Source organism: Vipera berus (assembly GCF_964194415.1).
Source record: "Vipera berus genome assembly, chromosome: 1".
NCBI lineage: Eukaryota > Metazoa > Chordata > Lepidosauria > Squamata > Viperidae > Vipera > Vipera berus.
This window is the reverse complement of record NC_138202.1, coordinates 283,703,714-283,731,602: the sequence shown is the minus strand read 5'-3', so window position 1 is coordinate 283,731,602 and position 27,889 is coordinate 283,703,714. Positions and strand designations below refer to the sequence as shown.

At 36.8% G+C, this 27,889-nt stretch overlaps 1 protein-coding gene across 1 annotated transcript in view; it reads right to left on the bottom strand.

Annotated features, from left to right (window-relative positions):
- Positions 1 to 27,889, bottom strand: part of SMOC2 (SPARC related modular calcium binding 2) — a 151,178-nt gene that overhangs the window by 17,806 nt on the left and 105,483 nt on the right. The window contains exons 8-9 of the mRNA XM_081328931.1: positions 23,428 to 23,614; positions 18,329 to 18,411 (exon numbers count right to left, since the gene is read on the bottom strand). Coding sequence (XP_081185057.1) covers positions 18,329 to 18,411; positions 23,428 to 23,614 — 270 coding nt within the window. The remainder of the gene's footprint in view (positions 1 to 18,328; positions 18,412 to 23,427; positions 23,615 to 27,889) is intronic.

Genomic DNA, 27,889 nt, shown 5'->3' with positions numbered 1-27,889 from the left:
ATTGCCCCCAACAATCTGGGTCCTCATTTTACCTACCTCGGAAGGATGGAAGGCTGAGTCAACCTTGAGCCTGGTGGGATGCGAACCTGCACTGATTGCAGGCAGCTGGTGTTACTTAAGGAGGCATTAGCCCACTGCTCCACCAAGCCTTCCCAATGTCTGAGGGACACAAGCCAGGAGAGCTACGATAAATTTAAATAGTTTAAAGAACCCAAAGGTGCTTTTTTTCAAAAAGGCAACTGGATTTTCTTGATTTTTTTTTCTTTGAAAACATTTCACTTCTCATCCAAGAAGCTTCTTCATTCTAGAACTGAAGGAGCTTCTGGATGAGAAGTGAAATGTTTTCAAAGAAAAAAACCAAGAACATCCAGTTGCCTTTGGGGAAAAAAATGCACCTTTGGGACAACCATAAAGTAAATGGTTGAGAATCTCCATAAACATAGTTTAGAAAACTTTTGCAACAGGAGAACAAGAGATGTGAGAAACACAATGCCAAAGGCACAAGATTGTAAATCAGCATTTTCCAAATCTCAGACCCCACACACTCCACGGGACTCTTTTAATATTACTACTCATTAGAGTTAATGGGAAATAATCCTGAAATAAATCTGCAGGACATTACCTCTCCCTCCCCATGCACCAAGATAAGAAAACCTGGCTGAGAGTTTTCACTTTGATTAGAATCTAAAGCTTTTGGTCAGGAAACTCTGTCAAGCCCCTCCAGATCATTTTGTGGCCCTCCAGATCAGTAATAAAGCTTTAGGAAAGGCTCAGACTGGGTTGCTTTAGTTAAAATATTTAGTGACCCTTCCCCAAACAGCCTGACTCAGTACAGTACTTGTGATTTGGCCAAATCTGATGAATATTGCTATTTTTAAACAATTTTATTTATTTATTTTATAATTTCTGCTGTAATCTGTTTTTTCCTCAATATATATTTACATTTTAGTGTGTATATGTGTGCATGCATGAGCACGCACGCATATGTGCTTGTATAGGCAACAACTTTATCGTGAAAAATGTGGAAACTGAGAATAAACTTTGAAAAATGATCTATGGAGAAGTGAGTTGTATTAGTGCAACAGCTTGCTCGTGGTTTTAGAGTACAGCATCTTATAGGAAGCCTTCAAAGTCTTAATCAATCAGCAAAGAAAATGCACTTCAGAAAAGAACAGAACGCTTTTCCCAAAATTGTGTATGGTTTCTGAAATGTGTGTTACATATAAGTGAGATGCATTTAAGTAATAGAGACTGCATTTAAGTAATAGAACTCTCCTTATAGAAAAGTGATATTTAAGCAAAACAGAGAAGATGACATTCTAAATTGTGCTACTCTACTACTTAACTAGATGTGAAAACACAAAAAGACCAAATTTTAAGCCAACACGGGGCAAATGTTGTCCTTTCCTGAGGTTCATTATTGGTGAGTGAGTGTGCCCTAACAACTGCACAGTGGAATCTCTGTTCTGTGCAAGTGTTATCAAACACTGAAGTATTTTCCTGAGATTCCTGTTGTGATTAATTTCAACAGGCTGGGGAAAAAACCTGGGGAAAATCTAAGGTGATGTCATGAATAATTTACCTCCAATGATTATATATATATATATATATATATATATATATATATATATATATATATATATATATATATATATATATATATATATATATATATATATATATATATTACACACACACACACACACACATACAAGAAAAGGCCAGAAATAGAGCTTGTCAAGAAACTCTGTTAATGCACCTTTTTTGGTTCAATTTCTTCTTTTTTTCCACAATCACCTATATTGTATGGCTTTGACAGCTTACATAAATAATTTCTTGTTAAAAGGTTGAAGTTGAAACCACATAATGTTACTCTGCAGGTTCAACGATGTAACACAGAATTAAGTGTTTATTTTAGAAATAGTTTTGCCCGCAAGTATGTTTTCCATTTAAACAGAAAATGAACCATAGAAATCTTAGTCCAACCAAGGCAGAACTCACGTGACAAGAATATATACAAACACTTCACCTCAGCTTTCAACTATATAATACTAAGTTTTCCAATGTTATACAGACCGTGTGACATATATAGGCCTTTTGCTACACATCATGTTCAAAGTATTCTGCTGAGATCTCAAACACTTACATGGCTGTCATGGGCATGCTATTGAATAGAGGCTCCTGTGAAGAAACCATGTTCAGACTAACACCAATTATGTATGAGCAATCACTGCTTGAATAGGGGATTCTGTGATAAAAACTCTCATGGTCTTTATATCAATCACAAAGGTGATTTTTTTTCCAAAAGGCAGCTGGACTTTCTCTAAATGACTGGTGGGAAGTCCCTACTATTTCCCAGCAGTCAGATAGAACTAAAGAAGCTACTTGGATGAGAAGCAAAATGTTTTCAAAGGAAGAAAAAAAAAGAAAGTCCAGTTGCCCTTTGGGAAAAAAGCACCTTTGGGAAAACTATGACCTGGATGATTGAGAATTTCCTTGGACATTTACACCATTCACATAATTTGTATGCTGAACTGAGTCTACTTTTTCCAGAGGATATTAATTCTGATGCTCTCTGAGCTTTATTGTTTTCTTGCAGATGTTTCATTACCCAAGCTAGATAATATCATCAGTTACCTAGATGATGTTACCTAGTTTAGGTAATAAAACAACTGCAAGAAAACAGTCAAGCACAGAGAGCATCAAGGACCCCTCATTTCAGCCCTGAGCTCCAAATATTCGCCTTTATTGATACTAATTCTGTATAGACAGGTGACATGATTCTATAGTCACACAATCAACCAGAGACAGAAAGGTCAAACTGTTAAAACAGCCTTGGTGGAGCAGTGGGCTAATGCCTCCTTAAGTAACACCAGCTGCCTGCAATTAGTGCAGGTTCGCATCCCACCAGGCTCAAGGTTGACTCAGCCTTCCATCCTTCCGAGGTAGGTAAAATGAGGACCCAGATTGTTGGGGGCAATTAAGCTGACTTTGTAATAATGCCGCTTGGGGTGTGTGTGAAAGCCCTAATAAGCAGGCATATACATAGAATGAAGGCTACTGCTAAGCTTGTAAGCCGCCCTGAGTCTTCGGAGAAGGGCGGGATATAAATGGAATTAAAATAAATAAATCAATAAAAATTAGGAATAGGAATGTGAAAATGCCTAAATGCTCCATTCCAAGTGTGGGGAAAAAGACTTTGGTCATCCTGCAAATGTCCCAAGCTTGAATTATTTTATTTTTCTCCAATAAAAACTGGTCATATATTAGACTAAAAATTACTGCCACCACTGCCAATCATTCATCTTTCCAGAAGTAAAGAGAATTTTAACCTGTTTTTGAAGTATTCCAACATTTTTAAATATGTGGGGATTGGAGTGTTCATGGCAAATTCCTTTATTATTAATATTACTTTTTGGTCTACGTATATTCATCATTTTATTCTATTTCATCTAGAAACTGATATGTATTCTCTGTTAACCACAATAAGAATTTTGTGTTATATTTCTGGATAAATTTTCACTTTGTACAACCTTCTCAATCCAAATTAAGTTTAGTGGATTTTTTAAAAAATAATTGTGGCTGTCTCAGACTCACAAACTATTGAAATGTGCTGGATTCTCAGAAATATTTTTCTTTGAAGTAGAGTAGGAAATGTGGTCTCCACATAGTTTGGAGTACAGCTCCCAAATAAGTTATTGCCCACTATTATACACTAAAGGCATTTAAATTCAAAAGTTTTTAAAAACTCAGCTTCAACAAGATATTTCCACTTTTCTTCCCTCAATACAACTACATAGATCAAACTATTGATGGAAACTAAATTCTGTTGATGTTGAAATAAGCATTTTAAAGCACTCTTAGAATTTGTAATTAAACCTTTTTCTGAAGGTAAGTAAACTTGTCTTAAATAAAGTAAGGTAAGTAACCATTATTTATATTAAGTAAATGATAATGATAATAATTTCCTACAAAGGGAAAGGGGAAATAGCAAAAGTCGATTCCATCCCCCATCCACTGGGTAGCTGCCTCTCTTATAAACTGAAGAAAGCATATTTTCACTTGAAGGTTCAATAAATTGCAACAATTGGTTTTACATCATGTCTAGCTGACAGCTGTCTGAAATACCTGAAATACAGGATTTCCCACTGAAATCAGCAAAACCTTGGACAAATTTGTTTACCTAGTGTACTAGGGCTCTTTTGGCCCTACGGTCCAGAAGAACTCTGAGCTGCTTACATTCCCTTTGTTACTAAAGTTAAACAAAAAAAAATCAAACAAGATAACCATCAACAACTACAATTACAGAAATGCTCAGCATCCAAGGGACATTCAAAAATCAAAACACAACTCATAAAATGGGTCTCACTGCCTGTATTCATTCTAAGGAAATGATAATGATAATAATTTCCTTCTTGACCTTATTGGGCAGGTAGAAGTAAGGTTCTCCAGATGATAGTTGCATAGATAACTGGTCCAGAGCCATGTAGGGCTTTCAGTGACCACCTTGAACTACACCCAGTATGAACTTGCAGCCCTTAAGCACATGTGCTACATAGGAGAATTTTGACACTCCCATCACTACTCAAACTGCTGCATTCTCAACCCATTAAAGCTCCCAGCTGGTCTTCAAGAACATCTCCATGTACAGCAAGTTGCAATAATGCAAGCAGGAGATGATTAAGGCAAGAGTGACTGTAAGCAGGAATAATCATCTCTGAACCCTAAGGTAACAATAAAAAAGCCTTATTGGCCACAGCTGCCCCTTCCCCATGAGCATAGGCTCCAGGTCTAGGAGGACTCCTAGATTAAAAACCAGTTGTACACAAAGAAATATGACTTCATTAACTACCAAAAATAGTATAACTCTGAAATAGAATATAACCAACTCTACCTTCCTCATGTTGAATCTGAGTTTGATTTTCTCCATCCAGATTCTAATAGCTTCCAACTTCCTCTATTTTGTATTTCCTGTTCAGCTTCTGCTTGTGATATATAGCTGGATATCATTTGCATAGAGCCCAAGCTAAAATATAACCTAACTCAGCATCTACATATAGACTTAAATAAGAAATATGAGAATGTCAAGCTATGCAATATCCACCACAGAGGCCCCTAAGGCCTAATCTCTCCCCACACACTACTACTGACTGGAATCTCCTGCTATAAAGCAGTACATCTCACTTCCCATTCCTAGAGATAGGATACTATAATCAATGGTATCAAAAAGTTGTCCAAAATCCTGCAAAAACAGTAGAAGTTGTATCATTTCTATCCCATCTTACTATCAATGCTGCAAACATCAACCTAATCAAGGAACCTCCAAGGACACTTCCACCCACACCTAGAGGGCAAGCCATTTGTATATAAACAGAGAGCAAACCCCATTCCCTTTTGGAACTGGTGATGTTACCTAGTTGAGTAATGAAACGTTTGCAAGAAAACAACCAAGCTCAGAGAGCACCAAAGATCCCACACTCTCCATTTCCACCACAGCTCAATCACAGAAGTGAACAATCCAGTTACAGTAGCATATTCAGACCTGAAAGTTGATCTAAAAGGTCCAGATAATCCACATCTTCCAGGGAACTGAAGACAAAGTTGTGCCATTAGTGAAGCCTCTAGCTAGTGCTTAAGGCCCCAAGCTAGAAATCAGAAGGCTGAGTTTTTGTCTTGCCAATAAGCATGAAAACTGACTGGTGACTTGGTGCCAATTGCTCTCTCTTAATTCAACACATCCCACAGTGTTGTCATTGTGAGGAAAATAGGAGAAGGAGGAAGGTGCATTAAATAGGTTCGCTACCTTCACTTATTTATAAATATAATAAAAGTGGCATAAAATAAATAAATGGCTTTATTGTTTGTAAACTGATGGCTGGCACTTTCCTACATAATGTTTTATTGGATAATTATGTTTTAACTTTGTAATTTTTATAAAGTTTTTTTTTTGTTTTAACTTGTGAGCTTCCCAGATACGTAGCTATTTTTTTTTTAAAAAATAGAAATATCTCTATCTCCAGGTCTACCACCTTTACTGAAAAGAGAAGATTGGAGATAAAAATATAGTTTTCTAATATTACTGCCTTCTTCACTCAGCCAGGTTTTTGTAATGTGAGCCAGATCTGTTGTGGATGAAGAAATGCAAGCAGATTTAGCATCAAAAGGCAACATCTGGAGAAAATGCCCTTCAAGAATTTAGCACCCTGAATTCTGTGTTCAGGCAATGGAACTGGTTGGGAATTGGGCTCAGATGATCAGTCTCCTTCCCCAAGAGTGGCCTTTGCCTTCTGTCAAACATCCCTCTGCCAACTTTCCCAATCTTCATTCTTTTTTTCAGTTCCCCTCCCATTTCCCAGGTTTCCATTATTATCCTTGGGGAAATCTATTCTAGACATCTGTTTCACAATTCTCTACCACACCCCAAGAATAAACCCAGAGTACTATGCTTTCTGGACTACTTAGTAACTCAGTACAATTATCCTCCCACCAAATCACGACCTGCAATCTTCCTCATACTTTCTTTTCTCAACCCTTCCAAATCCCACTTTTGCCTAGGTTGGGGGGGAGGGGGAGAGGGCATTAAGTCTATACTTCTAATAACCCAAATATCTCCACCTCTCACCAAAAAGAAGCCACTTCCTCTCTCCTTCTCAAATAACACCAGTGCTCAACTCTACACGTTCCTGAAATCTGCATTCTTTCTCAGTGCTCCATAATTGGTTTTTAGGAGATAGCTTTGGAAGACAGTCAATCCCAACAGCCTTTCCAAAGTCTGCTCCAGCTCATTTGTTGACATTTCCACAGAACAACTCCCACAGTAGCCATTTTCTAGTGATAAAATGGTGGATATGCCTAATTGAAATGGCTGAAGGACTTACACAACCTGCAAAAACCAGTCCTGAGTCCAATCCTACTCCTTTGCAACCAGAAAAATTCCAGGGCCCAGCAAAAAACAAAAAGCAAAACCCGATTTGGCTGGATTCTGCAAACTTTTCACTCTTTTCACTCACAGGTCTTTCCTCCAGATCATAGAAAAAAGGTACCTAACCTGGTTGGTACATGTACCACCCTATTTCCTGCCCACCTGTCAGATACTTAGACTTGGCCTTATCCATATTTCTTTCTTTTTGAGTATGCATTCCAGCAAGCAAAACTGAGTAGGAAGAAAATTTGCTTGATTGCACATGTATAAAATCTATAACTCTGGTAAATAATATGTACGTTCAATGTCCTGTGTGACATCCCATTAAGAAAGAAAAGGAACTCTGAGGCAATTTTTTAAGTTAAAATATTATATAGATTTTAAATTGCTAATTTGCTTGGGATCCAATGTCTTTTCTAAATTCAGTATGCTTTTTTTTTCTTCTTTCAAGAGAAAAACTCTTCAGCACTATTGTCAGAACCATGACATTGGATGTTCTTGCTTTGACATCTATATTACAAACTGTTTTTAGGAGAGGTTGACAGTATACCATGATATGTCAGGATAAGATGAATTCGGCCCAAAAGAATTCTTCAACAAATACCAGCCAAAATTTTACTATGTTTTTTGGAGGACTGGGGCATGACCTGCAAGTGTTAAAATTAGACAGTAGCATTTTTTTTTCATATCTTTCTTCATTGGAAAAAAAATTAGAAACCCAAACTGACCAAACTTCAATCTAATGTGTTTTTATATAATTGTTTAAACAGAGGCTTATAAATTGAAACTCTGGCAAAACCATATTTCAGTCATGCCTAGAAGTGACTATTAGGACATGTCGTTACCACCATGGAATGAAACCTGGCATGACAAAAATATAGTTTGATTTGTGTTAGCATCAATATTTCCTTCCACATCTGGCAGAAAGAGATTATAACCTTGCGGCGGTTGTCTCTGTTAATAGGAAAATGTGAAATAATGACCACGAAGAAGAGAAATAATTGTCCTATAATTATTAAGAAAATTGTATTTACAATCCCCTCCTAGTATAAGCAATAAATGAATTGAGGGCAGACAGTCTACAAGATACCCAATATCCAGCGAACCCCTTGGGAAAGATTTGTGGCATGTCTTTCTTGAGGGCACTTCAGCACCTTGTGCAAGTGGGACATTAATGACTAGGCAGGAGTTACTTTTGCTAAAATTGTTGATCCACCCACATCAGAACTGCTCCTCCAAGCCACTAACAGAGAGCTCTGTGTAACTCAGCGATGCTTTCAAAGCTGCCTTTGGAACTTGGCATCTCACGGAATGAATCCCTCGAGCCAAATATAATATAGTCTGCTTTATTAAGCCACAATAAACTAATGCTAAAGTAGCTTTAAAAATTTATGTGAAACCCATCAGAAATAAAGAATCTGAGATGTACATCTGACACTGCCTTTAATTTGTGCACAGTGTGGTAAATATCTAGGAAATGAGCAGTTCCTCCTTAGCTTCTAGAATAACTTGCAAAGACAGAAGCACAATTGAGTCACATTAAGAGAGAAGGTGGTGGTGGGGAGGATGGTAATTACAGTTCTAAATTATCAGTCAGGAAGACTGGAGTACAGCTGACTTCATCTAAAATATAAGTGTACTTTGATTACTAATTGTCTTGGGTCCAGTTACAGCAAGGAGATCCAGTTACAATTATAGCAATTCTTAATGGATTACTTGGATGCTTTTTCCAGACAGCTGTAATGCTGAATATAAGGTGTAAGTGTCTTAACCTTTTTTTCTCTATATATTCTTAGCAAACTAATAACTTTCCACAATAACAAGGTTTCAGTTTTAAAGTTATGATTTGCAAGATCACCAAATGTGTGGATTAGGAACTCTGGCCACCAAATAGGTACTGTGGATTAGATTGCTAGCATTAGATCAATGGCAAAAAGGTGAGTCTTCTGAGTATGTTCCTTTTACAATGGGCTTGTACAATGGGCTTAGAGGAAAAGATGATCACATACCATATTTCATCTTTTCTGGCTTAATATGTTGGCAGTGATCAAATATTCCAGAGAGCGTTCCTACAAAAACATTCTCTACGAATCACTTGACATAAGAAATTTTCTACAGAGCAAGAATTGGGGATAATTAATGTATAAGAGACTTGGGAAATATCAAAACAAATCACTTCAGGGAAAGGGGGCAGGTTTAAAGAATAAATAAAAGAAATAAATGTCCCTCTTTGCGTATTTGTAGTAGAAGCTAAGTTTAAGCTTGCTTAGCAATGGTGCACTTTTACTAGAGAAGATACAAGACTGGCACACCAAACAGACTTTGGATAGATAAATTAATTGCCAAGTCATCTCCAAGAGACAGAATGTGAACAGCTCATTCCTCCATCATAAATACAAGTGAGTTGTGCTCTAATCAGTGGCAGCTCAATATGGCACCTCTGAACCACACTGACTGATGGTTCCACCTCCCACCAAAGACTTGCATTTTTGGAATGATTTGGCAGGAGGGAAAGCATTGGTGCCCATAACCTTTTATGCCATAAGCCAGGGTCTCCTTGGCTTTAGGATAAAGCCAGCCCAGACTGTAATATATGGAAACATTAGAATGGTAAATATGTCCAGGTCGCATCTCATATTTTTCTGAGATATGTTCAACACTGTTTAGATGAGATCATAGTAGTGGGAGAAATAATGGAAGTAACTTGAAATTAGGGAAGGAGTGGTGAGTAAACAGTGGACAACTTGGGGAAAAAAGAATCTTCACAGACTTAAGCAGGAAAATTATGGAGGTAGGACATTTCATCTGAAGTGAAGACTCCCGAAAGAAAGAAATTAACTTTGAATTATATCTATTTGGATCCCAATGATAACCAATTGTAGCTATTTAAGGTACAGCAGTTTCTCTCATCCAGAGCCAAAAATCCATGAAACCTCATGAGGAGATTCTCTCCATCCATGGAATAGTTCTGCTCTATTTTGGAAAGCCAACAGCTAAGGGCTCTGCATTTCAGAAAGCTCAGATTTATAAAAGACTCGTTTTTACATTAGGATAAAATGAATCTTCTAGGAAAAAGGAAGGAAATCTAGTGTATGTGTACATGTATGAGCCCATGATATGTATGTGTGTTTATGTGTATGTATACACACAAATATACATATGAACACATAAATACATTATGATTAGTGCTACTAGATCTGGGCTACCAAAATATGACTACTAGGTAAAAATGGACTGCTGATAAGCAAGCTTAAACTTAGCTTCTAGTATAAATCACAAAAGAGGCACATTTATTTCTTTTATTTATCTTTAAACCTCTCTTTCGTTCCCTGAAATGGGAAAGAAAGATAAATAAATTGTAATTCTTCACAGACATTCAGAGTTTTCCAGGCCAGATCTGGTAGCGCTAACCATAATTTTGTAAAAGTATACATAAGAAATGGATTGTTTTCTGTTTTCTTGAAAATGCACATTGGATTTGTATTTTTTAGCTTGCAAGAGTGATTTCTAGAAGCCACTCCTCCCCACACCGCAAACATTCTCACTCCTTGCTCCAGTCTTACAAGAAGTAACTATTAAGCCAAGCTTGCCCCATGACACCCCACAGTTATAGATGAACGAGAGCTAACAACAATGAAGCATTCACCCCGGTGCCGGCAGAAATCTCCAAGGCCAGAGCTCAAGCAGCTGAGGAATTCTACAAAACAAAGTTTGCACTGTGGAGAATGTGGCAAAGTTTTTAATCTCCCAGCATACTCCTTCTTCCCAAATGACCTTGGTTTCATCAATTTACCTGTCTGTCTCTGGGAAATGAATGACCTTCAAAAATAAACACAACTCTGGACCAACAGCAAATTTTAGCTTTATAAACACTAGAAATGTTTTGGTTTACAATAGAATATGCAACTTTTTTTCAGAGATGTTCCAGGATTGAGCTTTTTAATATTTTTCTAAGCAGTTTCTTACTTAACAAAGGCTGCTTCTATGAGGCATGGCAGCCTCTGAACCAATCCAGCAAATCAAGGAGAACACCTGTTTAGTAGGAACAGTTAATCATTTTAAAAGCCTGAGAAATGAAAGTCCCATAGAACTTTGCTAAAGCCACTAATAAGCATTCCAATGAGGCTCGGTGCTGTGGCTCTGCAGAATTACAATGCGTCACTTGTTTTATACAGACACAAACATAAAGGAAGCTACACCAAAACAGAAATAGGAATAACTCGCATGTGCCTCTGTGTTGGCTATTTGTGGAGACATCTATGGCTGGACACAGGCTTGATAAGTGTAGAAGCCAAAGATAAATGGGTTGCTCCATAAATTCATGCAATTTAATATATATTTCAGTGGGAAATTATTTTCTTAGGGCAGTATTGAGTATGCATAGATCTTCATTCTCTGTATATAGATGGGATACTTCAGAGATGCTACCTGATCTCTACGACAAATTAATGCTGGCCAGTATTGCTATGGTAATTACCATTTTGCACATAAGAAAACAGGCAGCTTCATAAAACCAGAGAAAGGGACAATTTGTTGTGACACAGTTCTGTTGCATCTTCTTAGAGCCATGCCCTCATCACTTCAACGGTGACTGGTGATAAAGCCAACATTAAGCATTTTCAGCTGGTTACTATTTACTGGACTTTGTGAAACATATCTATTTGAATGAATGAAGCCAATGTTAAGCATTTTCAGCTGGTTACTATTTACTGGACTTTGTGAAACATATCTATTTGAATGAATGAATGAATGAATATATATATATATAAGGGAGACTGAAATGCATTTCTAACTTATTAGTTTTCATCAGTCAGCCATACCCTTCTGAGATTCGAACCTGGGCTGATTGCACATTAGGCAGTTGTTTTACCTCTTGAGCCACAGGATCTCTCTCGCTTTTGTTAGCTTCTGCAAGGGGAGATATGTGTCAAATGTTAACTATTTAGATTACCTTGCTACGCCCCAAACATGGGGCAAATCTTTATTTCCTGTTTTCAGCCTATCTTGAAGGCCATCGAACAGGCAGTAGTCACACCGGACAGCTCATATATTTGTGTAAATTACTAACAAAGAATTAAGGGAGACTGAAATGCATTTCTAACTTATTAGTTTTCATCAGTCAGCCATACCCTTCTGAGATTCGAACCTGGGCTGATTGCACATTAGGCAGTTGTTTTTACCTCTTGACCCACAGGATCTCTCTCGCTTTTGTTAGCTTCTGCAAGGGGAGATATGTGTCAAATGTTAACTATTTAGATTACCTTGCTACGCCCCAAACATGGGGCAAATCTTTATTTCCTGTTTTCAGCCTATCTTGAAGGCCATCGAACAGGCAGTAGTCACACCGGACAGCTCATATATTTGTGTAAATTACTAACAAAGAATTAAGGGAGACTGAAATGCATTTCTAACTTATTAGTTTTCATCAGTCAGCCATACCCTTCTGAGATTCGAACCTGGGCTGATTGCACATTAGGCAGTTGTTTTTACCTCTTGACCCACAGGATCTCTCTCGCTTTTGTTAGCTTCTGCAAGGGGAGATATGTGTCAAATGTTAACTATTTAGATTACCTTGCTACGCCCCAAACATGGGGCAAATCTTTATTTCCTGTTTCAGCCTAACCCAAGGCCATCCACAGGCAGTGGTCACAGTAGTGACAGCTCATATTTGTGTAATTTGTTTGGGTTGCTAACAAAGAATTAAAGGTAGACTGATATGCATTTCAAACTTATTTGTTCTCATCAATCAGCCATACCCTTCTGAGATTCGAAACGTATATATATATATTTGTTTCTAGGTGTGTGTGTGTACAATATGATAAACAAACCAGTTCCATTGCTTTGTAAAACCAGCATTGTTAAAACAAATATTATCTATTCTAGAGATTTTTATTTGTCTGAAATGATATAGGGTTTCCTGCCTGAGCAGGGGGTTGGACTAGATGATCTCAAGGTCCCTTCCAACAACTACTTCTTCTTCTTCTTCTTCTTCTTCTTCTTCTTCTTCTTCTTATTATTATTATTATTATTATTATTATTATTATTATTATTATTATTATTATTATTATTATTATTATTATTATTGTGCTGTACTTGTTACTCTGGTTTCTGATATTGAAATAAAACACATTCAATAAACTAGCTTATATCACAAATTAAACTGGGGTTGATTTCACACACACCATACATCGTTGCCTTTTTATAACTGGGTGTGGATTTTCAAACTATATGGATATGATTCCGAATATCCCTTCAAGTTGCCTAAAGTGGAAAGCAACAAACACTCCGCATATACATCTAAACAATAAGGGTACTATTAAAAAGTTAATGATGTGCCGCAACAAATCTTTAAATATATGAACACGTCTATTCAAAATAGGTTAAGATGAGTGTTCCTCCTATAATAAGAACATATTTCCTGCCATAATAATCTTATAAAACTCTATTGATATGTTTTTTTTATTTTTAAAAGCATGTTTTACCCCTTGATTTGCAACCTTACAGAAGTGAGTTGCAAAAGTTATTCTCCATTTCCCTTACATTTGTTGGAAAACCTTTCAAATGTCCCAAAATCGAAGTAGGGACAGATCCTTCAAATTGAAAGAAGAAGATGACCAATAGAGCCAGGCAGCAAATGGAGAAGAAGGGATTTACTAATGATTTTCTGTTGCCCTCTGAGAGCATGCCATTACTTAGGCCATTATAGATTTAGAACAGTGTGAGAGCTTGTAGTTTTATTAATGAGAATGGCTCACACCTTTGTAGAATTATGAAAACATAAAAATCAGATGCTTACAATAGATAGCTTTTGTTTTGCAAACAATTGTACAATGAAACAATGGGACAAACTGGGACTTCCAAGAATACCCAATTATAAACTTCATGCCTCTCTGAAATCTCCCAAGCCATTTAATCTGAAGAAACTCAATTCTACACAGAATTAAAATACTGTAATTATAAATGCAGCAATATTTTCCAAGGTCTATAGAAACAGTTCACAACTTTTCTGACTTTCCCCTATCAAACAGTTCTTCCTGTATATAAGAGCATCTTGCTGGGCAGATCTCACTGATCTGAACCAGAGGACCAATTTTAAGTAGGAGAAGTGATGAGATTTGCAGATTGCAATATTAACCAGGCTGAAGAACTATGATGTCACAAAAACTTGGAGAGAAATGGCTCAAAGCCAGTTGGCATACATTTTAGTGGGGATTAAAACATGTGACATAGGAAAGGGAAAAAAAAAACATTTTCAGGAGTTTTCTGCAATTATTATTGAAATATTGGCAAGTTAAGTCTATTGTGAATGGAGGTATATTTCTTATAAAAGATGACATTCATATCTATTCTGCCTCTACTGAGCTTCAGTTGACATTCTATTGTGATCCTTTTTCAGTCAGATAATTTACCATTTTCTCTTAGGTTATTGAAATACCTTCTGCATGTGGCTGCTTTTCTGTTGACACTCTTCCCCAACTGAGTGCCTGAGGAATAGCTTCTGCAAGACAAGCAGGTTCAGGTTTATCTCAGCCTTGAAGGAAAAGCTGTTCCAAAGAGTAGGCACAGCAAAAAGAGGAAGCTGATCCCACTCAGAGTTTTATTACATCAATAGAAAGTCAAACACTCCTACAAATAACTAGGTCTTTTACCATGACAGCCTTTATAGGTAACAAACCAGTATCCTGAGTTGCATCCAAAGGGTTACTGGTAACTCGTGCAGCTCACAAAAATAGACTTGTTACATAGGTACATCAAGGTGATCTCCTAATTACATGTGCTGCTGCATTTGGGACCAGTGGCAGTCTCTTGCAAAACACATTGCAATAATCCAAATGAGAGGTGACCAAGACACCAGTGGCTGTCAGTTAGGCTTCCAGGTTAGGGAATGGGCACAGCTGCCCACAGATTTCTGCAAAGGCTCTCTAAGCCACAGCTGCCACCTGATGAATGATCTCACTGAGAAGCCTTCCATGGACATTAAATAGAAATGGGGAGGAACCAAAGAAAGACTTGGCATCTCTGTCCATCAACACTGATGTGGACCAATCTTGGAGGAAACTTTTGCCTCCCACTCCCATCGCTTTAGTCAAAGCAAATAGACACCATAATTAAAGGTACAGGAGGCCACCAACAGAGCAAGGAGGGCCAGGATTGATGGACTCCTCCCCTTTGTGATCCCACCAGATATTATCAACCAACCTGCTTATTTCTTAAGTTTGAAGCCTGGCTGAAAAAGACCCAGAGTCTTCTGAATCTTCAGCCCCAAAACCCCAAGAAGGGAATGTTGGAAGTGGATCAGAAATTATGTGACACAGTTGGATGCAGTACTAAATTATAATTAAAACAATTTAAACAATAATCTGCTCACTTAATTGGCATGATAGATGCTTTATATCTTATAAATAGTCATGCAACTTGCCATTCCCCAGAATTAGCAACAATTTACAGGGAGGCGCATTAAATTTGCTAATATATCAATGATCATTGTTGAAAATTCATAAAAATGTTTTTTTTTCTTTCTTCTGACACATATTTTATTACAACCAAAACTTATGCCAACTGGCTTTGAGCCATTTCTCCCCAGGTCTTTCAAAGCAAACTGTTTATTTTATATACTTGGGTTTAATGAAGTGGTACTTGGCTGTGTAGCATCATAGTTTTTGACCCTGGTTAATATTGCAATCTGCAAATCTCATCGCCTCCCCTATTTAAAATTGGTCCTCTGGTTCAAATCAGTGAGGTTTGCACAATAGGATGCTCTTAGATAAGAGAAACTCAGAAAAGTAGTTCTTATAGAACCATTACATATACTGTCCTGGTATCTCCCAGGCTCAAATTGAGGAAAAGAATACCCTTTTTTTTTAGCTCAGAAAACAAAAACAAAAAAACAAAACAAAAAACAAAACAGATAAGAAAAACTTAGAACTTAACCTGTGTTCTGCTCTAAACAGATTTTTCCGGTTTTTATTTGCCAGTGTTATATTTATGAGCTTCCATTGCAAGCAACCTCCAAAACATGGGCTAAAATATTTGAAAAACAGATGTGTTGTGACTACCATGATGTCTCATACCTTCTTTAACTTGCCACGAATACTTCAAAATGTTATATATTTGTTTGTTTTATATTTTGTCTTTCCTCCAGGAGTATAATGTAGCACATATTGTCCCACTGCTGTCATAAAAATAACTTTATATGAAAGTTTGAGCTTGAGTTAATTTGGCCCCCAAACACTACCAATCTCCTTGGTAGTCCCACAGCATTTTATATCAAACTAGCCTATGCAAATTATTTTAAGCAATTATTAAGAAATACAGTACTAAGAAATTGCCCAATAAATACCACATGTGAAAGAAAAATAAAAGAGGCTTTCAGGAAATGGAATAATGACAGTCAAAGATCACTGCGAGGCTTTGTTGTCTCTTGTTTACAGTAAACTATACCAAGTAAGAGAGTAAAATCCAAGTCTTTACTATATTAAATGGTACTCCCGGGCCATTACTCATAGTTATCTATTCTAACTGTAGTATAGAAAATGTCCCTTAAAGATTTGCAGGTATACAGCTGTATTTCAGATAGATGGCATGAATTCTCATGAGTTAAAACACTTATTTAAGCACTCAGCCTATAACCAGCTTGCAAGTTAAGTTCTTTTTTGGTCTTTTGGTTAAACCTGATAAGAAAGTTTCCCTATCTTCAGCTCCAGAAAGGAAAAAAGAAAGAAAACAAAAACTACAGTGATGATCAATTCTAAGATAATGCTGCTAAAAAGAAGGGATGTACTTCCATTAGGCCAAGATAAAAGATTGAGCATCACTGTGAGTCTTTTTTGAGTCCTCTTGCTTCCCCCGCCCCTACTTTCTTTGAAGTTTAATATTTTAAAAATAAATATGTAGATTAAAAACTGATTGCACTTCCCATGTGTAGTCCCACATATTGCTCAGAATCTGCTGAAGATGCTGAATTTGTTTTTCTCCCTCACTCCTTATCCATCCATCCCAGGTCACAACCATTTTAGTCTGATTTGGTATTTAAAAATAAGAAAGGAAGGCATCATGAGCAAAAATGCAATAGTTACAAGCACACTGGAGCAATCACTGGAGATAAACCTACTGTAGCATACGTGTTTGTAGCATTCACAATCAATTGTCCAAATCAATAAATACTATGATGCCTTATGCCAGATATACTTTGTATATGTATAAAGTTTAAAAATAGTTGCTAACTGGACAGAAGATGCTTTCCCAGTAGAATGGCCTCTTTTTGTTCAATTTTTGTTTTATATTAAAACGCAAAATATTAATGTATATGAAATAAGTGAAATTATATTTACTCATCCCACTTTGAACTGTACTAAAAAAAATGCTTATGGGCTTGAGTAAGTTGATTCAGCAAAAGGTTTCCAATTTTGGCTTAACATGCTGTGTCTACTCTGTACAATATTATGGAGAAAATTGCACTTGCTTAGAGTATACTGTTGACATTCAGGATTTGGGATTTAATATTTAAATCCTTAAAGAAGAAATGTAGAATTTCTAGCCTGCAGGCTAAAAAAACAGATGTCAGGGAAGTTCTGTATGGACTTACCAGCAGATTAGTTCTGCCAGTCCACTACTAAAGTTTTAAAAGTTTTATACAGTAGCACTTATTACTCTTTTATATAACATTATATACTATTTCTTTTAAAAATCAGAGTTACACATTAAAAGTATACAACTGATCAGAGTTGCAGCTGAAATTGTTACTGAGCTATTCATAATCACCTCAATAACAGTTTCTTAAGTCAATCTCTAAGAATGAAGAGACATATGTATGCTATATATCTACACATACGTGGAACTTAATTCCACCTGTGTTCATCACATTACATTTGCTTTCCCAGCCTAGGTGAGATTAAAATCTTTACTTTCCTCCCTTTTACTTGTTTATTATCCTGATTTTGGTACTTTATAAGTAATTTAAAGTGGCAAACAAACATACTCCTTCTTCTTGGTCTCCTCAAGGAACACTCCAACAGTATGTAAAATCTGCAGGAAGATTATCATGTATATTTATTTGTTTATAAACTAGTACACAACCACAGTATAATAACCAAGCAGATAGTTCTGCTAGGCCATTTGGGGAACTGACTCCATTGTGAAGTCACAGTTGTGACTTGGATCCTGTTTCATTGCTTTCGGTGGCAAATGGCAAACACAAACCATTTGTGTTGAATCAACAACCCACACAGCAATACAGTTTCCTTTATACTTACCACAGTTTGGAATATGGTTTCAATGGTACTCAGACTCAAGGCAGCATAACAATATTTCAAACATTTTTGCTTAGGAGTTTTAGATATGAAGCCCCTCTTCAAGTTAATTGAATGAATAAACATTTTCCACAAACACCATTTATTATACACTAACCTTGCAGTGGGCGCCCTTTGAACACATCTCTTGTGTTGCTTGGGTGAGCTCTAGCACTGTTATCACACTTCGGCTGTTCGTATCTTAAGGGAGCACAGGAAGAAGAAAAAGCATCAAGCTAATGCTAATTTAATTTAAAAACTCTACCATTTCAACAGCTGTGTGATCACACTGAAGCTTGGCAGAGAGCTTGACTTACTCTCGACTCTAAAATCATAGCCACGCATTTATTCACATGCCAAATAAAGCTCATTCTAAAAATCCATTATTTCATACTATTCTACAAGATAAGAATTCCTGGGCTTTTGCCCTCCTCCAAACCTCTTTTCATGAATGACTTCTAAGTGTTTTATTTCATAAAATTCCACAGGTATTTCCTTGAATAGATGAAACTGTAGCTTAGTTATTCAAGTGGTAACTCAGTGTCAAAACGGTTAATATCTTATGGTACAGTTAGATCACCATGGCTAAGCAAGGTGGTGGTTAAGTAAGTCATGCTTAATTTTACAATCTTTTTTGCCATGGTAGCTTAATGACTGGTTAGTTGTTGAGCGAATCATGTAATATTTAAGTGGATCCAGCTTTCCCGTTGACTTTACTTGTTGGAAGCTAGCTAGGAAGGATACAAATGACAATCACATGATCCTGGAATGCTGCAACCTTGTAAATACATGCCACTTGCCAAGTGTTCACATTTGAACATGCGGCTGTGGGGAATACTGTGATGGTCATAAGTATGAGGATCAGTCATAAGTCACTTTTTTCAGTGCCACTGTAACTTTTAATGCTCACTAAACTAATGGTTATAAGTCAAGGACTACATGTATTATAGAATTACTGCTATTACTGGGATTTACTTAAGATGTGCTTCAGATTTCAAGTCAATTCCTCCAGACTCATTGGGACTAGCATTCAGAATTCCCAAAGAGACATAGGATACCAACATTGAAGGGGCATTTAATACATAGAAAAAATTGGCCATTCAAAGAAGCACTACATATCCAAATACTATATTATTCTCAGTCAAAACTGAGATTGATTACCATGATAAAGGCTTTTAAATGTATACAACTCTTGGGGATGTGACTTAGTTCCAGCATCACATATCTGAATTATTTCTAGACATCAAGAATCCAAAGTAATACAGGTAAAGTGGACTTTAATTTTATACTTGTATGCAGTTTTGATATTTAGGATATACTTCATGCCATGCAGTTGATTATTTTTTTCTTTGCAAGTATCTGGGTAAAAGAATGAAAGATGTTTTCAACATATTGCTTATTAATTGGATGGAACTATGCCAGGCAAGTAAAAGTGAAATTGTTCCCAGGAAACAAGACCATGGCAAATGTTTTTAAATCTCAATTCCCTGAAGTATATTGGGGGCAAAGAGGAAATATCTCATTTCCATATGATATCCAGAGTGTATAATTAAATAAACACTAATTTAGGGGTAATTTATTGGTTTAGCTTTCTGCCATCGTATTTCCTATACTGATGGCAGAAAAATGACTAAAGATGCTAGAAAACTACTTGTATCTAATATATGCATTGTGCTTTATTGTATTTCTTATTTACTTGTGGCAGAGACCTTCTAGTTTTCAAATGCTACATAATTAAATGAATGGCAAAGGGACTGATAATGGGGTCTTTTTCCCATCACATAATGCGGTTTTTCTCAACCTTGGCATGTGGACTTCCATTCCCAGGATTCCATAGGTGGCTGAGGAATTCTGGGTTTTGAAGTCCACATATCCTAAGATTGCCAAGGATGAAAAACACTGATGTAATGACTTTTGAATTTACAAATTGAGCACTAAGAATATTTGAAAAATTCAGTCTTCTAGAATTCCTAGGCAACTGATTTTTTAAAATCTAATCTCTGGGGAACAATGTGACCATCTGCTATACAAAAATGGACCAGACAGAGGGGAAGTAAATGATTTACTCTATATTCCAATGTTTCATTTTCCCTACTGACCTTCCGAACTTTGCACTTTGGTTCTATTTCTGTGTCTGATGTAAAATACGGCTATGGGATTATATGTGATGGAAGAAAAAATCACAACATAAATATACATATATGGATATATGGGGGAGATGCAGAGTTGGGGGGTTAAGTCTATGTAATGTTAGAAAATGTAATAAAATTTAAGGAGTGGGGGGAAAAACTCTTTCCAGGCCCTTGAAACAAATCACTATCTGTTTTGATACTGTTCTGGTCATGAGAATAATATATTGTTGGGATGAAATAAATAGTCCCTGCCTCCAATGTTCAATTTATCTCCTCATTGTGTGAAAGAAATGAACATTTCTGGAATTGGCTAATAGCCCATCAGATATAAACTGCTTCATGAAGGTGCAATGCAATTTCATGCTCGGCTTAATAGGTGCCTATGAGTGAAAGAGAACCCTTTAGAGTAAGAAGAACAGAAGCTGTTTTGATAGAAAGCTTTGGATGAAGTGGATTGTAATTGCTGTCACATGGCTTTTTTTTAACCAAGTAAAGAATGACAGAAAAGTCTTTGAACTGGGTGCTCTAATGTGGCATGTGGCAAAGAGCCTGATCTCAAATTAATCTGATACGCCAGTCTGCATTCCTTCCCTTTTTCTGCTGTCCTTCCGTTTCTCCATTACAATCTGCACTTCATGATTTTACTTTTAATTCTTCCTACAATTCCAGAGTTGTGTTCTATCAAGCAAGATAACCGTCTAAGACTTTTAGATGTTGAACATCTACAGTTCCTAATTGCCTTAGCCAGGCTGGTCAATGGTGCAAAATGCTGGGATCTGTAGTTCAGCAACATCCGGAGGACCATGGACTCCAAAAATCTTGCTTGATGGTATTTTCTGACTAGAGAAAGTAACAACCAGCCAGAAGGAGAGATGAAATATGAGCTTGATTTACAGTATTTATTAAAATTCTGCCCCTGACCTTTTTTCTGGCTGCTGGGTGGCAGGTGGGGGAAGGGGATTTCAAGTGGCAAAAATGTTTTCGATGAGACCCTTAGCTCTGGGAATGGAACCTCAATGCCTTCTGAGCATTGAGTAATTCTGGTTTTGAGCAGAATTAATAGCAGCTGTAGCAACAACAAATCGTGTTGGACCAGTTCTCAGTAAACATGAGAGCTAGAAAATTGTTTTAAAAATGACATAATTAAACTTCTGACAAGACTGCAATGTATTAATGTTTATGGAATATACTGCCTACGTGCCATCAAAATACACCTGGAAATGTGAAGAAATGAGATAAAGGGGAAAATTCACCTTTTTAGTTTTAAGTGTTCTTAATCTACATAATAATTACCCTTACCATGAATATTCAAAATGTAGTCCAATTTACCAGGTAGTATATTTGGAGTGGAAAACTTTGGTCTTTGAATTATAATTTCCACAATTCCTCATCACAGGTCATATGGTTTCTGCCATATAAACTGTCACAACAAAGTCTATAAGAGCCCTCAGGCTACCTTAAAAGTGTAAGAAACACAGGCTCTTGTTATAGCAGGCTGACATTTCCAGAACAAAAGAGGCAAGTATAAAGAAGAAATAGAGGGATCAAATTCGACTCACTGATTCACTCAGTTTAGAGTTGTTGATTTTGTCTTTGCAGAGTCTCCAATTACAATCATTCTAAGTCCTATTTGGAGATGTAGGGAATTAAACATAAACTATGCTACTGCCGTACAGCCCTTCCTCAACTGGAATTGTGAGTGTGAGCAGATATTCTACAGTTTACTCTCCAAAGCATTGTTTTGCATGAACTGCTTTTCAAACTATTTGTGCTTGTATCAAGCTAAACACACTGCATTAGTTCCTGGTGAGCTTCCATACAAGCATTCCTAAAGACGCCAAGCCCACACTGTTGCTTTTGGAAAGTGATATTTTGTCTGCTTTGTCTGCTAAATAAGGCTCTCAGCTCTTTCCTCTGCTTCTGGCTCAGTTGAAACTTATGAACTTCAACTTACTGTTTAACAGCATATTAAAAATATTGTTCTCCTTTCTACTAGTTCCAGCAGTGCTGCACCATGGGAAATTAATCATGTGAAAATGGGCTGAAAGAACCATTTCTGGGAGAAAGTAGAAATATCTTTCTGACGCTACATTTCTTTTCATATAGTATATGGATGCTGGTAGAACTGATTTTTTTTCCACCTACTTGACCCATTCCTCTTCTTGTGTTGTCCCTTTTTGCAATATAAAAGGCTTCACAATCTTAAATCTTTTCACATCAACTCTGAAGTTTGTAAAGGTTATTCCAACTTTATAGTAGAGAGCTAAATTCAGAAACAGTGATTTCCACAAAAACATATTAAGAGCCCAATAGTGAGTAAAGATTTGAATTAATAACAAAGCTGAAGCCCCTGACTTTATTACCCTCCTGGTTTGATAGCTGCTTAGTAACATCACTAGTGCTGCCTTGCTTTTAAGCCTGCTAATAATTAATGAGAAAAATCCTATGAACTAGAGCAGAGGGTCTTCAAACTTGGCCTTTTTATGACTTGTGGACTTCAACTCCCAGAATTCCTCAGCCAGTGTGTTGAAGTTGAAGTTGAAGTCCACAAGTCATAAATGTCCAAGTTTGAAGCCCCATGAACTAGAGCCAGATTTAGAGATAATTACCATCCATTATTTCTTGGTCTTTACAGAAGGAGTTAAAAAAAATCTATGGTTAATTTAGGCTTTTTCAATGGTCTTAGTGATGTTTTTATTATTTATATGGGGTGTCAAACTGCCAGCCTGTGGGCCAGATGCATCATCCAGAAGCCATGTCCTCCCCATTGCCGGCAATGGAAACATAGTCCCGATACGTCACGTGACATCGCGAGTTTGAGATTGTGAAATAAATTATTGGTTTAAATCTGAATAAAACTACTGCAAATAATGGTGATGTAATCAGAATTTGTAGTTGGGTAGTAAGAACACTTTCTACACTTTCAGTGACAAGTTTGCCATTATTTTAATGGCTCATGACTATTCCCTTAGTCTTAATTGCTATATATATATGCATGTGTTTGTTCCTAATTGTCCCTCTTCCTTAGAAAAGGGTCCAGATAAGAATCTGTTATTGTATGACTTCTCCAATGAAGATCTCTTACCTTGTTGATGTACCAGGAATAGGGCGTCCTGTATCAACAAGGACACACCAACAATATCCTGTGGAGGGGTGACACTGTACGGGTTTATAAAGCCCACCATTAGCACACTCTGGAATGAATACGTTATCTTTCTGGGGCTGTTTAGCTTCTTCTAATGCTGACTGGAGTTCTTGATCACATGACGCTGCTGAGAAAAAATAGTAATACAATTATGGATATTGCCTGTGCACAGATTGACTTATTGATAAATTAGCCATGAACCAATGGGAAACATAGTTTTGGAGTATGATACGATTACACTTTCCTTCTAACTATGTCAATATACTAAAAATGAATGGAGAGTATTGGAAGGGCATGTGCAAAAATAGAAGATAGAGTTGAATATTTTTATTCAGGTCAAAAATCCTTGGACAACAGAATTTTTGGCAGGGGAAATGTCCCACTCAGTATCTTGTGTATGATGCATTGAGAGCATGAACTTTATTCAGACCAAGCAACAAAACTAAGATTTCTCTTCCTATCAGTTGTCTTCGCTGGTTCTTACTGGGGGGAGAGGGGATTGAAAAGATCACTCAACTGGCTTCATTCCTAAAATGAGACTAGAACTCACAGTTCCCCAGTTTGTCGTGCCTTAGTCAATATGCCAAACTATCTCTCAATTATATAAGGAAAAGTTGTAAAAACGTTTGTAAAAAGTTGTCATCTAAATCCCTCATCTAAAAATTAAATAAATGCTATTGGATCTAGAAGGGATTCTGTTGAGAAATCCGATAGGAAGTTGATTCCTTAGGGGTTGCTAGTAACTCAGGACCAGCTTCACTGTTATAGCGGGAGCTACAGGTGTCCTTTGACTTAACATCTGGCCACTTAGCTACCATCTGAAGTTGCAACTGACCTGAAAAAGGGGACTTGTGACCCAAACATGAAGCTCCAATAGTCAGGTCCCTTCTGCAATCATGGGATGAAACTCTGGGTGTTCAGCATTTATGTTTTTTCAACAAAAAAAAAGCACTTCTAGTTTTCAGCAAAACTGCCCTTATCAATTTTGGATTTGTTTAACTGCAAAGATTCACTTAATGACTGCCACATGGGAGCCAGGGGCAAATTCTTCAGGACTTTCTGGAATAATTTGGATGGCAAAAAGAGCTAATGAGAGAAGGACTTACTTATATTAGGAAGGAAGGAAGGAAGGAAGGAAGGAAGGAAGGAAGGAAGGAAGGAAGGAAGGAAGGAAGGAAGGAAGGAAGGATTAATTGGTAATATTTAATAGCTAATTATTCAAAATTTATCGCCTTTGGCGATTAGGAGCTTTATTGAGGCCAACTGGAATGCTGGTATCTCCACTGTCACTTATATGTGCCTTCCTGCCCAGATGAATACAATAAACAAATTTCATTAATAATTTATCCATAAAAACTTATAATTATAAAATCTTGCCATCTTATATATGGGATTATAACACTGTCTACAAAGTAGAGCCTTTGAAAATGATTTATGACCTAAAACATTTTAGAATTTAAATTCTCCAAACCTATGTTTATTTCTGGTTGTCCTGGAATTCAATTACAATTTTATATCTTCTTATAATATCTCTGCATATCTATGTTTATTCTAGGTTTGAATTAGGTTAAATATAATACATATTCATGTGTAAAACTCTTCTACTCTTTTAACATTAAGAAACTTGTTTTGTAAACCACAGACATATTTTTTTCTTTAACCACATCCACATGGCATGTTCACACTAATCTGAGAATCAAAAGCTGTTTTTCCCTATCTTTGTGTTTGTGTATGTGTGTGTGGTTCTGGTTGTGGTTGGCACATCTATGTTGCTTTTGTTTCAACAGACTGCATTACCAATATTTTAGGAACTGAATTCCTTCTGAAAATTGTGGGTTTTTAAAGTCAAATTCTATCTCTGAAAGTTTTTTCAGATATTTTATGTTTACTTTAGTGGGCTTATAAGCTGAGTAGTGTACATTCCAACTTCCTTAAATTGAGTCAAAAACAATACAGTACTGTATAAAGAGATGAAACAATAATAATTCAACCTACAAACATCCATATAAACAAAAGAATCAAAAATCTTTTCACTACCAAAGAATAGATTACAGTGTTCCAACATCAAGGTGTGAGAGAATGACCATGTTTTAATGGTTTTCCTAAAAACGAGGAGGGAAAGGACCATCTAAATATCTGGCAGGATGTTATTCTGACAAACAGGGATGGCACTAAGGTGGCTTCCCTCTGTGGTCCTGGAGATATCATTCCTTAGGTGAAAAGACCTGGAAGAACTCTACTGTGATTGGATGGGGATCATGTTAAATAGGAAGCTCTTGTTGGCTGGGGACATATTAGGAATAGGCAGTCCGACAGATGCTAAGTCCCAAGCAACAGATTTAACATCTAAGCACTTCCAAACACCCAGAGATATTTCTCAGCAGCATTACTTTTTCAGTCTGGGGTTGAGATGTAAGGTGGAGTAGCATTAGTTTTTTGATGAATATGTGTTCGTGGATCAACTTGTCCAATGGCTTCATGTATATGTTCAATAGAAATGGGGAAAGAGGAAAGAATCCAGCAGAGAAAGCATGTTACAGGTTCCATCCCTTATTATATTTGGCAGGCTCTAAGCATGGGCCTTTTTTTTTTGCTGTGGTGGTCACACTGTGGAATATTCTCTCCCCCACCCCCAAGGTGGAATCTTCTCCTTCCTGGAAGTGAGGTTGGCCTTGTTGAGCTTCTGGAAGTCACTCAAGACCTGGTTATGTCAGCAGGCCTATGGACCCCAGGAGATAAGTAGTAAGGTGCTCTGCTATTTTTTAACATCCCTTCCTTCTGTTGTTTTTTTGTTTTAGCTTAGTTTTTATATATTTTGAATTATTAACAGGTTTTAGCTGTTGTATGTTGCCCAGAGTCACTTGTTTATGAGTTGAGTGACAATGTAAATTGATTTAAATAACAAATATACTCCATTTTCTGTCTGAAAGTCACATCCCCTGACATTTTAGAAAGGCAGAAAATCCTGGAAATGTGATAAAGCTAATGCATTACAGCTATTTTCACAATGTACATAAAAGGCATTGTGCGGCATCTAGAAGCAGCTTGCCTTGCAATAAAGCTTTATTTGGATAAACATGAAATACCGAAAAGAGTCAGTAAAACACATTTGTTCAAATGTAATACAAATGTCTTAATGATGTAGAAATGAATACTTTCTGCTGTAATTGTTCTTATTATAAGATTAATAGCTTGATTTGTCTTGCTAGGAAGGTATTTCCTGCCCCTTGTGATCTACAATGAATTCTTTCACCTTGGATGGTCCATAGAGTCAAGAAATGGCATGTTTTTGGAAGGTGGAGGAGATGTTTAAACCGAGTTTGGCATTCTAGACGAGCTTGATCTACTTTGCACATTTTTCATTTTGTGTTCAAGCAGCAGAAAGCAGGTTCTTGTTTTAGGGGTGGGGAAGAAGGTTGACTTTGGGAGAAGGTTGGTTGACCTACTTGTATGCCTTACAGCTCAATAAGTTTCTGGTCTGCAGGCACTGGACAAGAGTCTTGAATACGTTGAAAACTGGATGCTTTTGTATTATAATAAATGCAAGTATCATGACATTATTTTGTTTCCAAGACTGGGGGATACCCCACCCAGATTCCAGGAGGAAAAAAAAGTAGAACTTACAGCTATAGATGAACATCACCATCGCAACCCTACTCCCCACATCACATCAGGCTAAACTATTTTACAAGTAAGTTATATTCTATTTAGCTATCCCAACAGCAACAAACTAGGTATAACTACATATGGCTTTTTTGTCCTTTTTGGAAGACTCCCCTCCTAATCTCTAAAGACAGCATCACTTTCTGGAATGTGAATGTAGTGATAATGAACTTTCTCAGCAGTGAAATGAAGGAATCGTTTTTTAAAAATGTTGTCTTTTGCCCCCTTTGTGTTAAGAGAGTCAGACTATTGCCCAAAGCTCAGCAACTTTAAATCCAACTTTCTGGATTGTTTTTTTGTTGTTGTTGAATTTACCAATAGCTGGTACTATGCACAAAGCAAACCATCTTCTGAGCCAGCTGTCAACATTTCTGCATTAAGCTAGGGAAACCTGGGTTGAAAACTGAACTCCAAAATGCAAAATAAATAATATGGTATTTCTTTTTAAGTGCCCCTGAGTCATTATTCTCTCATTTACTCCACTAAATTGATGTAGAGAAATTACACAGAAGCTACAGTTTGGGCCACATCTTAAGGGTAAACCAAAGATCCTACTACAACCGTATTTTGAAAGAGTAAGTCATACTAGCTTTTGCTAGACTCTTCTGACCATTCAGAGCTATCTTTCCTGACAAAGCTTGGAAATTAATTTTTTAAACTTGATACTTGGGACTGAAATGGGTGGCTGGTTCTGGCATCTTTCTCAGCCCAGAAGTAAGGGTGAGCCAGGAAAGCAAAA